The sequence below is a fragment of the Mytilus trossulus genome, chromosome 10 (assembly GCF_036588685.1).
Source record: "Mytilus trossulus isolate FHL-02 chromosome 10, PNRI_Mtr1.1.1.hap1, whole genome shotgun sequence".
In the NCBI taxonomy this organism is placed as follows: domain Eukaryota; kingdom Metazoa; phylum Mollusca; class Bivalvia; order Mytilida; family Mytilidae; genus Mytilus; species Mytilus trossulus.
The window spans coordinates 13,072,928-13,087,393 of record NC_086382.1 but is presented as its reverse complement, the minus strand read 5'-3'; the positions used below and the strand labels follow the sequence as shown (position 1 = coordinate 13,087,393).

The following is a 14,466-nucleotide window of genomic DNA, read 5'->3' as shown; positions in this document are numbered from 1 at the left end:
AAAAATATCCTCGTTTTAAGCTAACAATACAGGTTGAAAGAACTAGTTCAACTTTGTTTCATAAAAAGAGCAAATGTAGATTTATATATCCTGCTTTTGGAGAGGATAATGGATACTTAATCAAGAACACATAAATCTTACGTTTGATGGACATGGTTTTTTTTCACCTAAAAGTCAGCATGCCTATGTAATACAATTGCATTTCTCTTTTCTGTGTGTATGCAAAAGAATATAGAAAACTAAAGACATAGCATCACGAACCCCGCCAAAAACTTGGGGTGATCTCAGATGCATGTTCTAGAAGGAAGGGTAAGCATCATTGATTTGGATATGTGGAATTCATTGTATATACTATATGTGTTACCATATGCTAATTGCTAATTAATGGACTTCTGGTGTTACATAAAAGGCAATATAAGATTACCCCTCCGATGTTCGGATATCATAAAACCGTTAAGGAAACTATTATAAATTATAACCCTGGTACCTTTGATAACTATTTACACCACTGGGTCGATGACACTGCTGTTGAGCGTTTCGTCCCCGAGGGTATAACTATCCCAGTAGTCAGCACTTCGGTGTTGACATGAATATCAATTATGTGGTCATTTTTATAAATTTCCTGTTAACAAAACTTTCAATTTTTCGAAAAACTAAGATTTTTTTAACCCAGGCATAGATTACCTTGGCCGTATCTGGCACAATGTTTTAGAATTTCGGATCCTCAATGCTCTTCAACTTTGTATCTGTTTTGATTTTAAAACTATTTTGATATGAGCGTCACTGATGAGTCTGATGTACTTAATTATAATCCTGGTACCTTTGATAACTATTATCTAAGAAATAAAACATCATGACTATCAAACCATATATAATTAGGAGTTTATGCCTGATATCATACATTTCATATGACACTGAACGCATTCTTATGTTTCAGTGGACAGGATAGTCGTTCATTTAACCCTGATATCAGTTTTAGAGTACAATGCATAAAAAAAAGTTTTGCCGATTACTCGGATTATATTTCGACTGATAAACCGGTTAATCGGTATCCCATGTTAGGTGTAAAACATTTAAATCCGTGTAATGACGAACGTCATTTATTGCTATAATTTTTTTATACTTTTTTGTCTTCATTTTTAAGCATTATCATTAGAAATAGTTAGTTAAAAGAAGATTAAGAAAACATATTAACGAACGAAAGTTCGTCATCACTCCACCTCTCCGATTGTCTTCTCTAATTCATGTAAATGTTTTTCATCTACTACCTCAAGAAGATCTTCCGTCAAAAACTCTTCCGGATTCCTTATTATATTGTCAATTTTCTTGAGTAAAGTTGATTGGATTGACTTGTGCTCTTTGATCCATTTTTTGTCATTTTCTGTAAGCTGTTTCTTGTATTGGCCTATTCCTTCCATGACATTTAAGGTCGGAATGAAGTAGTGTGGACACACAAAATTTTCAATGCATTTCCTTAAGCTGATCAGAAATGCTAGAAAGGCCATACCAGGGTACTCAGCAAATTGTTGAGGGTCCCGGGTTTCACACGCCCAAAGATAAATCGTCTTCAAGTGATATGATGTAAGACCGACACGCGCATCTCCGTTTTCCATTACCCCCATATCCAGATATTTTTTCTTCACTAGTTTGAGCAAAATGAAGAGAAACTTCTGATGAAAAGAAAACCTTGTTGTCAGTTGTTATTCTGCTAGAGCAAATGTTATTTTCCACTGCAAAGGATAAACCAACATTGACGTTTTGTGTGTCAACAAGCAGCCATCTTGAACAATACTATCGACTACCTTTTTTTCTGGCCATTTTCTCTCGCGGTTCTGGAAATCTGATAGTTTATGGGGCCATGGACCTTTAAGGGCAGAAACTTTATCAACTAGAATTTTGAATTTGAGTTCTCTTCCACCAACAATCATAGTCTCCGTGTTAGTTCGACATGTTCTATATAATGGCAACATTCGGATTGTTTCTAACGGTTCAATTTCAATCTCGCCTAAAATACTTGGATCTTCCTGTCGTGGAATTAAGCATGTATATCCTAACGATTTCAAATAAGTTTTACCATTCCAAAGTTTTTTGAAAAATTTCCACCTCTGACCTGCGTCTACTTCATCAATATCACTGGTTACCTCTACTAAACATGCACCCATTGGCAGTTCAATTTGGCTATTTTTGTCATCCATAAAATCCATCTGAACTGTTAGAAAGGCTGTTGTTCAGTTGGTACAACAAAATTTGGTTCTTCTCTATTATACAGAACACTCGCCTCGTCACGATCAGAATAAATTGGAAGGGCAGCATTTGGCATTTCTCGGTTATACAAAACATCAACTTCAACTAGATAAGAACCGTCCGGCATGACCTCAGGGAAGTACAGCTCGTTACCTACACTACCAACCACTGTTACTGTATCATAAGGTCTTTGTTTTCTGTATTCTACAACTTTCTGATGAACATAATCAAGGACAGGCTTTATTTCTTTTACCTTATTTGCTGCTCTTTCCATCAGGAAAAGTAATCTTTTATCTAGATTTTCGGTACTTCTTATATCTAACCCAATTGAAAACTCCTCTGGTAAGCTCGTCAATGACATGTTGACTCTTTCTTGGCGCCCTTTTTCGTATACTCTGAATCAGTGCAACTTTTGATGGTACTGAAAGTATAAATAATTTTACTACTCAGCAGGCTTATATATGTATATGTATATAGATATTTTTTCTGAGACTAATATAAATATTCATCATCAAGTTTTCGTAAAGATGAAGTGTACTTAAACGCAGATGGATGTAACCAAGTTTGACATTCAAACTCATAATTCTACGAAACGAGTCTAAAAAACTCTACATGAAACGACGTTAAACTTTGACATATCGGGAAAAGGGATTGTTTTCGACTGTCTGTGTGTGAATTTAATCATTAAGAATATATAATATGCACAGTTTTCATTAACAAAATAACCGTGGGACAAAAACTGCACTGTATGCCCATAATTGACATTATCGTTTTCCAAAAAATGTACTTACTGTAAAAGATAACAGACTATCAATATCCGCATCAGCTTTTTTATTATTTTTTTACTTTCGTTTTGTTGTTTATATATCCTTGAACTTAGGCTACAATACATATACTACACTAACATGACTAAGCATATATTTAGTTTAAAATCATTCGTTTGAGAAAACACAAATCGATGACTTTATTTTGCTTGAGATATTATGTCTAAGCATTAATAACACAAACGTCGTAAACACGTAATTTGAGAATTTTTTTTTTCTAAAATGCATGATCTTAATAAATCTATTATCCAGTGGAAAGTAAAATAAAAAATACTGAGCTCCGAGAAAAATCCACACGTAACTAGATTTTGACCGTCTTCTTTATCTTAAGTTTAAAACCTTTTCCTCGAGTTACTATACTAATTTACTGTGATTATGGACTTTCCAAATTGATTTTCCTCTGAGTTCAGTATTTTTGTGATTTTACTTTTTACTGTATTCAAGTTTGAAGCCAGGATCTCAAAACTATACTAAAACAGTTCTTCCCAGAAGTATAAAGGATTCAACACACTTTTTTCAAACCCCAACACGTTCAGTCTGAATAAACTATAAAAACCTGATAGGCACAATTACGAGCCTCAACTGAAATACAAGTTGTAAATAACAGATCATCTTTAGTCTGAGTATTAACTTACTAACCTTACTTTCCGCTATATAGATGATGTTCTCTCACTAAATAATTCAAAATTTGGTGACTATGTTGAACGCATCTATCCAATCGAGCTAGAGATACATGATACAATTAAGTCTGCCTCATATGTTGACTTACACCTAGAAATTGACAATGAAGGTAGGTTGAAAATAAAATTTTACGGCAAAAAATACGACTTTAGCTTCCCAATTGCGAACTTTCCATTACTGCATACGGAGTATATATCTCCCAATTGATACGATATTCTTGTATTTCCTATCATGATTTCCTTGACAGAGGGTTGCTGCTCATAAAGAAGCTATTGAACCAAAAGTTTCAAATAGTGAAGTTGAAGTTATCCCTTCTATATATTTACTGCTCCCGTTCTTAACCCTTATTAAGCTAGTGTAACAGTATTGCGTTAACTTTATATTTGCATGTCGGACAATGCTTGTCAACGCAACCTATATCATTTTATTTTGAGTTCATGTGATTCTCGTTATTTTTTGTAGCTTAATTTGTATATTTTTGCTGGATTTACGAGATTTGAAGATCGACACAAGTGACTTAGTCTCTTCCTCATAAACAAAGCACGGACCTGATTCGAAAAATGCCCGAGGAGTGTTATGATGATGAACAACTGTAATTCTCTTAAAGTCATAAGAAACCTCAAATAAAAAAAAAATAATGCATATGTTTTTTATAACTCAATGGATAGTTTTCATTATAAAACTTATGTACATATACTTTTTTCTGAAGAAAATTCTTTAATTTATTCATATTTATAAGAAGTTTACTTTATTTTAATTGCTTGCTTCCAGCAACCAATTCCCCGACATATTTTCCGTATGCAAAGTGACCTCAGTGTGACCCATCTCGTAAAAATCCGGTGATCACAATACGCATGGATGTCCTTAAAATAAACTATTATCTGAATTCACATGTTAAACACGTGCTCTCTTTCTATGCTATTTTGTTTATTTTTTGTCGATTGTTGACAAACAGGTGACCATCGTTAAACTTCGGCTTCAGAACACGAACTTTATTTACCTGCCATATTTTCACAACAACACTGACCGATTGAAAAAAAAATGACGATTATACGAAATTTACACGAAAAAAATGACAAATTCGTGCACAGAAGACTAAGTTTATGATGTGTGTATGCATTGGTTCAAGAATTGGAAGAACATAGTTTTTCACCGGTCACTTGTTTCTTATGACTTTAACATGATTTCGGTAAAAAAAAAACGTATACTGGTTAAACGAAACAATGTGTCTTTGACTATCTTTATTTATTTATGCATAGCATTTTAGCTATGTCAAAAGACTACGGTTTCCTTGATTAAAAAAAAAAGAATCAAAACCCCTCCAACGATTTAATATAAACATGTTAAATACGTTTTAAACAGTGTGGGAAAAGTATGAGATTATGCAATGACAAATGAAAAATAACAAAAGCTTTAACACATACTGTGAAGGTACAAATCAACGTAAAAAACTTGGAATCACAAGATCCTCAAAGGAACGAGACTGTGCGCGTCTACAGCATTGAGTGTCATACTTTAACAAACAAAAAAGACGTTTGCAAAACCCTAAATGACAATCCAGTCAGTAAAAAAATAGGACTCGATCGACAAATTGACAAGTAAGAAAAATATTCATGTATTTAGAACAGACAGCGAAAACATGCAACTAGTCAATTGTCGAATTCGTGATCACTGTAAAACGTTTGCAGCCACTATTTCATTGGTCTAGAACTCTGTTGGATCAGTATGAATAGCATCCGTACCAATGAAGTCCGTATAGTGTGAACGAGCACATTTATTATTCGTTTTTCTCGCTTTTACTGCCATCACAATTTGTAAAAAGAAAAAGAAAGAAAAAAGAACGATTAATTGTGATATTTGAAAATAAAAAAAATCATTTAAAATAAATAAATTCACGATTTGAAATAAATAATTTTTTTCATATTTAGCACCTTTCATTGTTCATCTCCGATTGTCCTTTGTAACAGATGTAGATGAGTTTCATCTATTTCATCAAGGATATCATCGGTCAAGAAATTTTCAGGCTTCTGCATTAGAATACTAATTTGTCGGAGTGTAATATCTTGGAGCATTTTCCGCTTATGCGTCCATCCTTCAATTTCTACCTCCGTAGGCGGTCTTTTATATCGTTGAAGTCCCTCCATGACATTTAATGTTGAAATGAAAAAGTGCGGACAGTCGTAAAATTCAATGCAATTCTTCAAATTCTTCAGAAAAACTAAATAGCATATACCTGGATGCTGAATAAACTGTTGAGGATCCGTGGCTTCACACATCCATAGATAAATTGTCTTCAAGTGGTATGATGTTAAACCCACAATCGGTACTCCATTTTCCATTAAACCCATGTCCAAATACTTCTTCTTCACTTGTTTAAGCAATATAAACAAATATTTCTGATGAAATGAAAACGTTTTTGTCAGTTGTTGTTCTGCTAGTGAAAATGTAATTTTCCACTGCAAAGGATAAACCTGCAGTGATGGCTTGTGTGTCAACAAGCAACCATCCTTGACAATACTTTCTACTATCTTTGTTTCTGGCCATTTTCTCGCGCGGCTCTGGAAATCTGACAGCATGTTAGGCCAAGGACCTTTTAGAGCAGAAACTTTGTCAACCAAAATTCTAAATTTAAGTTCTCTTCCATCAACCAGTATAGTATCCATCTCAGTTCTACATGTCCTATACAACTGCAAAATCTTTGCCTTCTCCAATGGTTCAATTTCAATCTCGCCTAAAATACTCGGGTCTTCCTGTCGTGGAATTAAGCATGTATATCCTAAAGATTTCAAGTAAGTTTTACCATTCCAAAGTTCTTTGAAAAATTTCCACCTCTGACCTTTTTCCACTCCATCAATATTACCGGTAACCTCTACTAAGCATGCCCCAATTGGCAATGTCACTATTTTGTTTTCGTCATTCATGAAATCAATCTTTACGGTTATAACAGGCGGCTTTTCAGTAGGCATGACAACACTAGGTTTTTCCCTGGTATACAGAACATCATCAGGAGGCATATACATGGGAATGATAGCATTTGGCATTTCCCTGTTATACAACACATCTACCTCTATCAAATAAGAACCGTCCGGCATGACCTCAGGTACGTAAAGTTCGTTACCTACACTACCGACAACTGTAACTGTATCGTAAGGTCTTTGCTTTCTGTAATCTGCAACTTTCTGATGAACATAATCTATGATAGGCGCTACTTCTTTGACTTTCTTTGCTGCTTTGTCCATTAGAAAAAGTAATCGTTTATCGAGACTTTCGGTGCTTCTGACGTCAAGGTTAGTTGTGAACTCCTCGGTTAAATTATCCATGCTCTTGACCTCTCTGATAGCAAACTTAAATCGGTGAAACTTCTGAAGGTACTGAAAATATAAACCAATGACAGAGCTTACATTTTTTTTAGTTATATTGCTATGAGAACTCCGCCGTGACTTTGTTCGTTTTCATCTGTCATTTCTTTAAGTTGCAGTATGTTCGGAAATTGTCATCAATGGTCAATCATTGAAGTATCGAGTGAAAATAGTATTAGAATAACAATTCAATTTGGTATTGAAAGTCAGTAGTGAGTTTTTAACTTTTAAGTGTGCAAAAAAATGTCAACCCCGCTTTGTGAATGGTAATTATTGTACAGATATTCGTATTCTAAACACACCTATGGGTGTTGTGTGTTACTTTTTATACAAGTGTATAGTGTGTCCTGAAGACAAGTCCTTACCGACCCCTTTGTATTGTTATCTTTTGATTCAATTACCGTTTCAAATCTCATTTAAAATAAATAGTGCGCTCATTGCACTACTCATTCGGAATGCAGAAAAATTTAGTCTTCTATTTCATTTGTCGTTAAACATGTTATAGTATTCTAACATTTATTCTGTTTTAATTTTTTTTAAATTAAATGATAACTTACTGTTATGAATGGCAGATGATCTCCATCACCATCTTTATTGTTTCCGGTTTTGTTTATGTACTTTCGTTTGTGATGTAAACATGATCTGCAGATCGTTGAACTCTTCAAATGTTAAAAAAAAAACCATTATACTTAAATACATTATTAGTTACACTTTATTCGGATCACAACACATATATACACTTTATAAATGTATTCGGTCCACAACACATATATCAGATCTCAGTATCGGATGCATGTAAAATTAGGTCATGCATTGAGGATTAATTGTACATTTATTACATCATTATGTATTGTTCTCTGCTATCTGTTGTTTTGTAAATTGTATTATACGTATCAACTATGGACAAATTTTCTTTAATGATGTTTAAGTTGTTATTTAAAAAATATATATATATATATATATGTCGTGTACAAGTTGCGATTTTGTACAGGTTATAACATGTACAAAAATGTTGTACATGTTATAACTTGTATAATGCAAAAATACAAGTTATAACATGTACAAAATTACCTCATACATGTTATAACCTGTACAAAATATTGCTTAAAAATGGTTTTAACTTGTACAAAATTTAAGATAAATCTAATTGAAGTAAAATATACATTTAAATTCACCAATGCATAAAGAACAACAACAAAAAGGCCAGAATGTGTCTTTTTCCGTAGAGGACAATGATCACAAAGTTTCAGGAATATTTGTTTCATGACTTATATTGGCAAAATGTGTTTCATGTAATTGTATGTTTTATGCAGTCCATCATGGCTTAAATAAGTGTGACACTATTTACTATAAGCTTGCATTTCCTAAATGACAATTACATTAAATACTAGTTCTAGTAACTAAATTCTTCCAAAAAATTTAAGAACAATAATTTTGGGTAATATTCCTCCCTCTCGTTGTATAGCTACAAAACAATGTCTTATATGCTTACTCTGTAAAAACAAGAGAGAAATAGTTTTCATTGGACCAGGCTTCATTATCAATGTCTTTGGATCTACTCTTCAACATTTTTGGCTTTCAGCATGTCACTTATGTAAATTTATAACTTATTTTTTTTATAAACTATAAGATCATTGCATGAGGCGAATGTCATTTTGATGTTTTAAATATATATCCTCTACTTTGAAAACATGTTTTTGTGGCATTTGGAAGTTGTCCGCGCCATGGGCTGGTTGTTATCTTTTAGACACATACCCCATTTGCATTCCCAATTTTATTTGTAGACATCTATCCTAACTATCTTCTTATGTCTTTTAGTGTCAACTAGAATGAAAGTATTTTACTATTGCCTTTAAAGTGGACACTCACAATTATAATTCATCAAATAAAGATCATATACCATAGATAGACATAACAGGATCAAGAGACATGTTCTAAGATATATCATAAGATATGTCCTAAGATATATCTTATGACAGGTCTTAGGAATGCTTCGTAATACCAACCCCTGGTCATTAACTATATCAAAAAAGGACAAAACACACTAACATGAAGGAATAATAAAAAAATTATGAAAATATTATTGAGGTTAATAACGTCTGTTACGATAATAGAAACATATCCTTATTTTTCGATTTTGTACAAGTTAAAACCATTTTTAAGCAATATTTTGTACAGGTTATAACATGTACAAGGTACTTTTGTACATGTTTTAACTTGTATTTTTGCATTATACAAGTTATAACATGTACAATATTTTTGTACACGTTATAACCTGTACAAAATCACAACTTGTACACGACATATATATATATAAGTACGTCTGATATATATATATATGGTCTAGCGGGACGGCTGCAGTGCAGGCGATTTGGTGTCACGATATCACAGTAGCATGGGTTCGAATCCCGGCGAGGGAAGAACCAAAAATATGCGAAAGCAAATTTAAAGATCTAACATTGTTGGGTTAATGTTTAGACGAGTTGTATATACATTATGTACACAGCCATGAATCACCATCATTGATGGCGATCCGATGGATGCATCTGTTGTAGGGTTGTCACTGACTCAGACGTACTTATAGAATAGAATAGAATAGAATAGAATATTTTTATTTTCCAAATTAGGGCCCCAGGAGGGCATATGATACAGACAATATTATAATAAACAATAACATATGCAATACACACACAATAAAAGATATATAACAAGTGTTATAAAAATAATAAAATAAAATAATATACCACAGAAAATGAACTCAACAAAATAGTAGCAATGTTTTATTATTAAATTCTAATTCGTAAACTCAAACGAATATAAAATATTTATCAAATAACCACAAACTCTTACATGGGAGACGCCACTTGCAGAGACAAGCGCACATTTTATTATAAATTTAATATGAGTATAATATTGTTGAAAGTTCATATAATATATAGCTATTAAGCAGCTTGTACTGGTTTCCCCATACGTGTGGTCCACAATTCTGAAAATAAATAATCTGATTAATAATATTATTTATTTTGCAAAATGCTACTGTACACTTTGATTGCAATGGCTCGAATGACTTTAAACCATCTGAGTTCACTCGTGCATGAACTCAATATCCCAATCGAACCGACCTTACTATAACTAACCAAACACGTGTTAACTATAAACAAACAACAGTTTACATGTTCGATTTTGTACAACTTTGATAAAAACATTTCAATGAATACTATGTTGAAATTGACTCAAGTGCACCCGGTAAGTGTATCTTCACTTTAAAAAGACAAACATGAGGCATTAGTAGTTTGTGCGGAGAAATGTCAATTAAAAAAAAAATACAATACAAAAAGAACCCAGTAAAAAAAAAAAAAATTAAGCACTCCCACATTTGATTATGAGGTATACTGCAAATAAAAAAGTATATTTAATAAAGGATATTTGATATGACTTATCTGCAGAAAGCACCAAGAGTCGGTGCTTAAAGGGGAGTCCCTACTTGTACTATATGCAGATGAGTCAAGCTCCTTAATTATTGAAAATATATTTTAAAAACATATTTTTAAGATTATAGATTCTGTGTCCAGCCAGCAAAGATCATCAAGGGACGGTGCCAAAGAATTTGAAATTCTTCTTATGATCTGTGCAGGCTTAACAGGGTATCCAAATTCATATTAAAGAGTTATAATGAATTAGTTATTGCAGATTAAGTTGTACTTTAATTCTTAGTATCTTCTATATATTTGTAAAATGCAAATAGTACATTGGGATCCTCATTATTCATTATCCAAATTAATTTGTTATCAATATTTAAATTTTGAAATTTTGGACATGATTTTAATATATTTTGCATCAATTCCTCTCTTTTTAATAAATGAGTATCACATTTAAATAAAAAATGAACTTCATCCTCAACCTCACCTGAGGTGCACCTGAGACAAATTCGGTTTTGTCGAAGAGTACCCTGGTATCAACCAGATTCAATTTGCAATTTGTGAGCAGATATTCTTAATATAGTAATACATTTCCTTTGCTCAAAATGTCGAATTATTGACAAATAATTTTCAAAACCGAAGTTGCACTTGAATGTTACATAAGTTCGTAGTTTACCATCTTTATGTATATCTAGCTGTTTTTTCCACAATGCAGTATAGTATCCCTTAACTATCTGACCACAGTGTAGCTTAAATGTTGAATATTTTTCAAGAATATGTTTTTCTATGCCTGACTTTTTTCCCCTTCAAATATTAATTAATCCATACCAAGAGTTTTTTTTGTTTCAAATAGCTTTGTAGAACAATTATATGCAGCTTTTAACAAGGGAAATGATGAGCCAATATTTTCTAAACGATGCCAATATCCTATATATATACTACCACAAGCGTCAACAGTTGTGCTATTTTGACTGTATATCTGACTGTATCATTGACATTAACAATTTGAATTTTATGCTCAAGTGCTAAGTGCGGAATGATGTCGAAATGATAAAATTAATGGATGATATATGGTCCGGTATTTCTTGAACGCATTTCTTCCCCAAAATATAATCTTTGAAAATCGATAGTCGACAGATTTTAAATCAAAACTATTTTAAGTCAGGATATAGAAAGAAATCGGGTATGATCAATTGATGAGGGGGGCAAGGGTTTTAGCTGTTATGAGCCATTTTAATTCTTTGTAAACTGTTATGATCCATTTTAATTCTTTGTTATCTGTTATTCTGAAAATTTATTTGCTGTTAGCTGTTATTGTCTTATTCTTTGTTAGCTGTTATTGGGCTTTTAGTTTTTTGTTATCTGTTATTGTGATAATGTATTTGCTGTTAACTGTTATTGAAAATTGGAATGTTAACATTTTTTTGACAGCTAAAATTAGGTAGAAATTGAAGATCATTGGTCATTGGAGTCTACCAGTGCTAATATGTTGGTCCCGTATTCGGGGAAGGATTCCATTAACATATACCCATCACAGAAATGAGGTCCAGGACAATTCCAGTATATCTTATGATTATCCTTTGTAATACATTCCATTTTTTTGGAACATTTATCAAGATTTATCTTAATTTTTGTATGTCGATAATGTTCCTTGTTTCCCGTGCGAACATATTAAATTAGAACAATTCCTAATATGACAAAAAGGAAATATATGGCCAGGAATATCTGACAAGGATCTCCATTAAGGAATAGGTCCTTACAACCAGTTAACCTTTTATATTATAGGGTACATAGACTCAGCTCTTTTCAAGGCAGAACCAAATACATTGTAAAATGAAAGTTCCCACCATGTACTGGGTTCAGAAGCTGCACACAACTCATTTCAAACAAAGCTTTATTTCGTCTTCAAGCCATTGTTCCCCTTCTAAACTAGTAGACATGGTACAACAAAAACTTGTTAAAAATGGTTCAAATAAGGCCTTTGAAAATAGTAGAATAAATTGCTTTAGTTGACCTATTGCTTATGGTTTAAGAAAAAGACCAAAACACAAAGTCAAATAAAATCTGTGCGACTGACATATAGATTATAAAATATTTCCATACACCAAAAATAGTAGACCTATTGCCCCCTTTTGACGGGATACAATTGTCAATATAATACAAAACTCTCACTTGGGAGTAACCACTTTTAAAAGTCAAGTGCATTTTTTTCAGGTAATAAGTACACGTAATTCATTTTATATCAATGAGAATAATGATAATTGTCTGTCTCTAACTAGCACTGCTCTGGGGCACTGCTACATCAATATTTGCGACTCATCTTGGACTATCAACCTGTAAATACATTATTTTTATAATTATTTATTTGGAAAATAGCATATAGAGCACTTTAGTGCAATTACTAGAATGACTTTAACAACTATCAAACCACCTGTGCATGAAATTCTACCCGCACACTTCATATATCCAATCAAACAGACCTTTCTATAAATAGCACAGACACGTGTTCCTAACCAAACATAACAAAGTAGCATCGATATATGTACACTAAATTTGATTATACATGTCATAAAAAAGCAAGAGGTATATTCTTATTTACATTGATTTTGTATTTTTAATAAGTTACAAGTGTGGACACAGATCGGTGTGGATAGTATATTTGGATGTTTGACAGTGCTTTCTGACCTAGAGAGTTCTCTGGTTTCCCCCAATAAGTTTCTATATAGAAATGTGGTGCATAGTGACAGCCAACCTGTACTAAACACTAAAAATAGCAGCCTCTTTTGTTGGTTATTAAATTTTAATGTTTTTAGACTGTCGGGAAGGAGACACTAATTTCAATCAGTACCAACCGTTCATAGATTTTATTAAGATAAACATTGCTATTGATATCAAATCTGCATATTTGCAAAAATACTATGACTGCTTTTTGTAAATAATATGTATGTTCCTGTAATTAAATTTTGTGCATTTCAAACTTTCCATTCGGGAAATTCCTTTCATCATTTGAAATATCTTCTTTTTTAATACATTAACATTTTTAACAATGATCCTTTAAGAGAACACAGCTAACTGCAGAGATTTCCATAACAAAGAAGAAGATTGCATGCATTGTCAAATAATTCTGATAAAAAATATTTCGGATTGCAGGAAAAGCTGAAATAAGATAAGGATCACATAAGGTGCAGTTCTGCATGATGTTATTATAATATGCGACATGGCATCCAAGACACTGCAAGCATGTTATATTTGTATGGTTTTATTTGTGTTCTTTTAAGTGTTAATTTCTAAGTTGGGTTTGTCCAACAACAAAAAAGAGTGCACACGTCAAGCAGGCATGTGCAGCTAACGTTAGTTGACCTATTGCTTATGGTTTAAGAAAAAGACCAAAACACAAAAAATAATACTAGACCTATTGCACATAGTATAAGAAAAAAATACCCAAACTCACAAAATTAACTTTCACCACTTAACCATGAAAATGAGGTCAAGGTCAGATGACAGCTACCAGCTAGACATGTACATTACAATCATTCAAAACACCAAATATAGTAGACCTATTGCATACTTTATAAGAAAAACAGACCAAAACACATAAACTTAACTATAACGACTGAACCATGAAAATGAGGTTACGGTGAGATGACACCTGCCAGTTGGACATGTACACATTACAGTCCTTCCATACACCGAATAAAGTAGACCTATTACTTATAGTATCTGAGATATGGACTTGACCACCAAAACTTAATCTTGTTCACTTATGGAACGCCAAAACTGTCTTGTTATGACCATTTTCATTATATAATGTGCATTTACCTTTATATGATGTGCATTTACTTTAATATGCTGTGCTTTAACCTTTATATGATGTGCACTTGTCATTATATGATGTGCACGCACCTTTATATGATGTGCAAATATTCTTATATGATGTGC

General features: G+C 32.7%; 1 protein-coding gene across 1 annotated transcript; it reads right to left on the bottom strand.

The window, feature by feature from the left end:
- Positions 1–5,683: 5,683 nt before the first annotated feature.
- Positions 5,684–7,870, bottom strand: LOC134687705 (uncharacterized). Its single transcript, XM_063548162.1, has 2 exons — positions 7,666–7,870; positions 5,684–7,120 (listed from the first exon to the last, which is right to left on the bottom strand). The coding sequence occupies exon 2, from the start codon at positions 7,067–7,069 to the stop codon at positions 5,684–5,686; it is 1,386 nt and encodes a 461-aa protein (XP_063404232.1). The 5' UTR covers positions 7,070–7,120; positions 7,666–7,870.
- Between the last annotated feature and the right edge of the window lie 6,596 nt (positions 7,871–14,466).

Excerpts from the sequence above, each read along its gene's own strand:
- LOC134687705 (XM_063548162.1), bottom strand. The coding sequence starts at position 7,069 with ATGGATAATTTAACCGAGGAGTTCACAACTAACCTTGACGTCAGAAGC.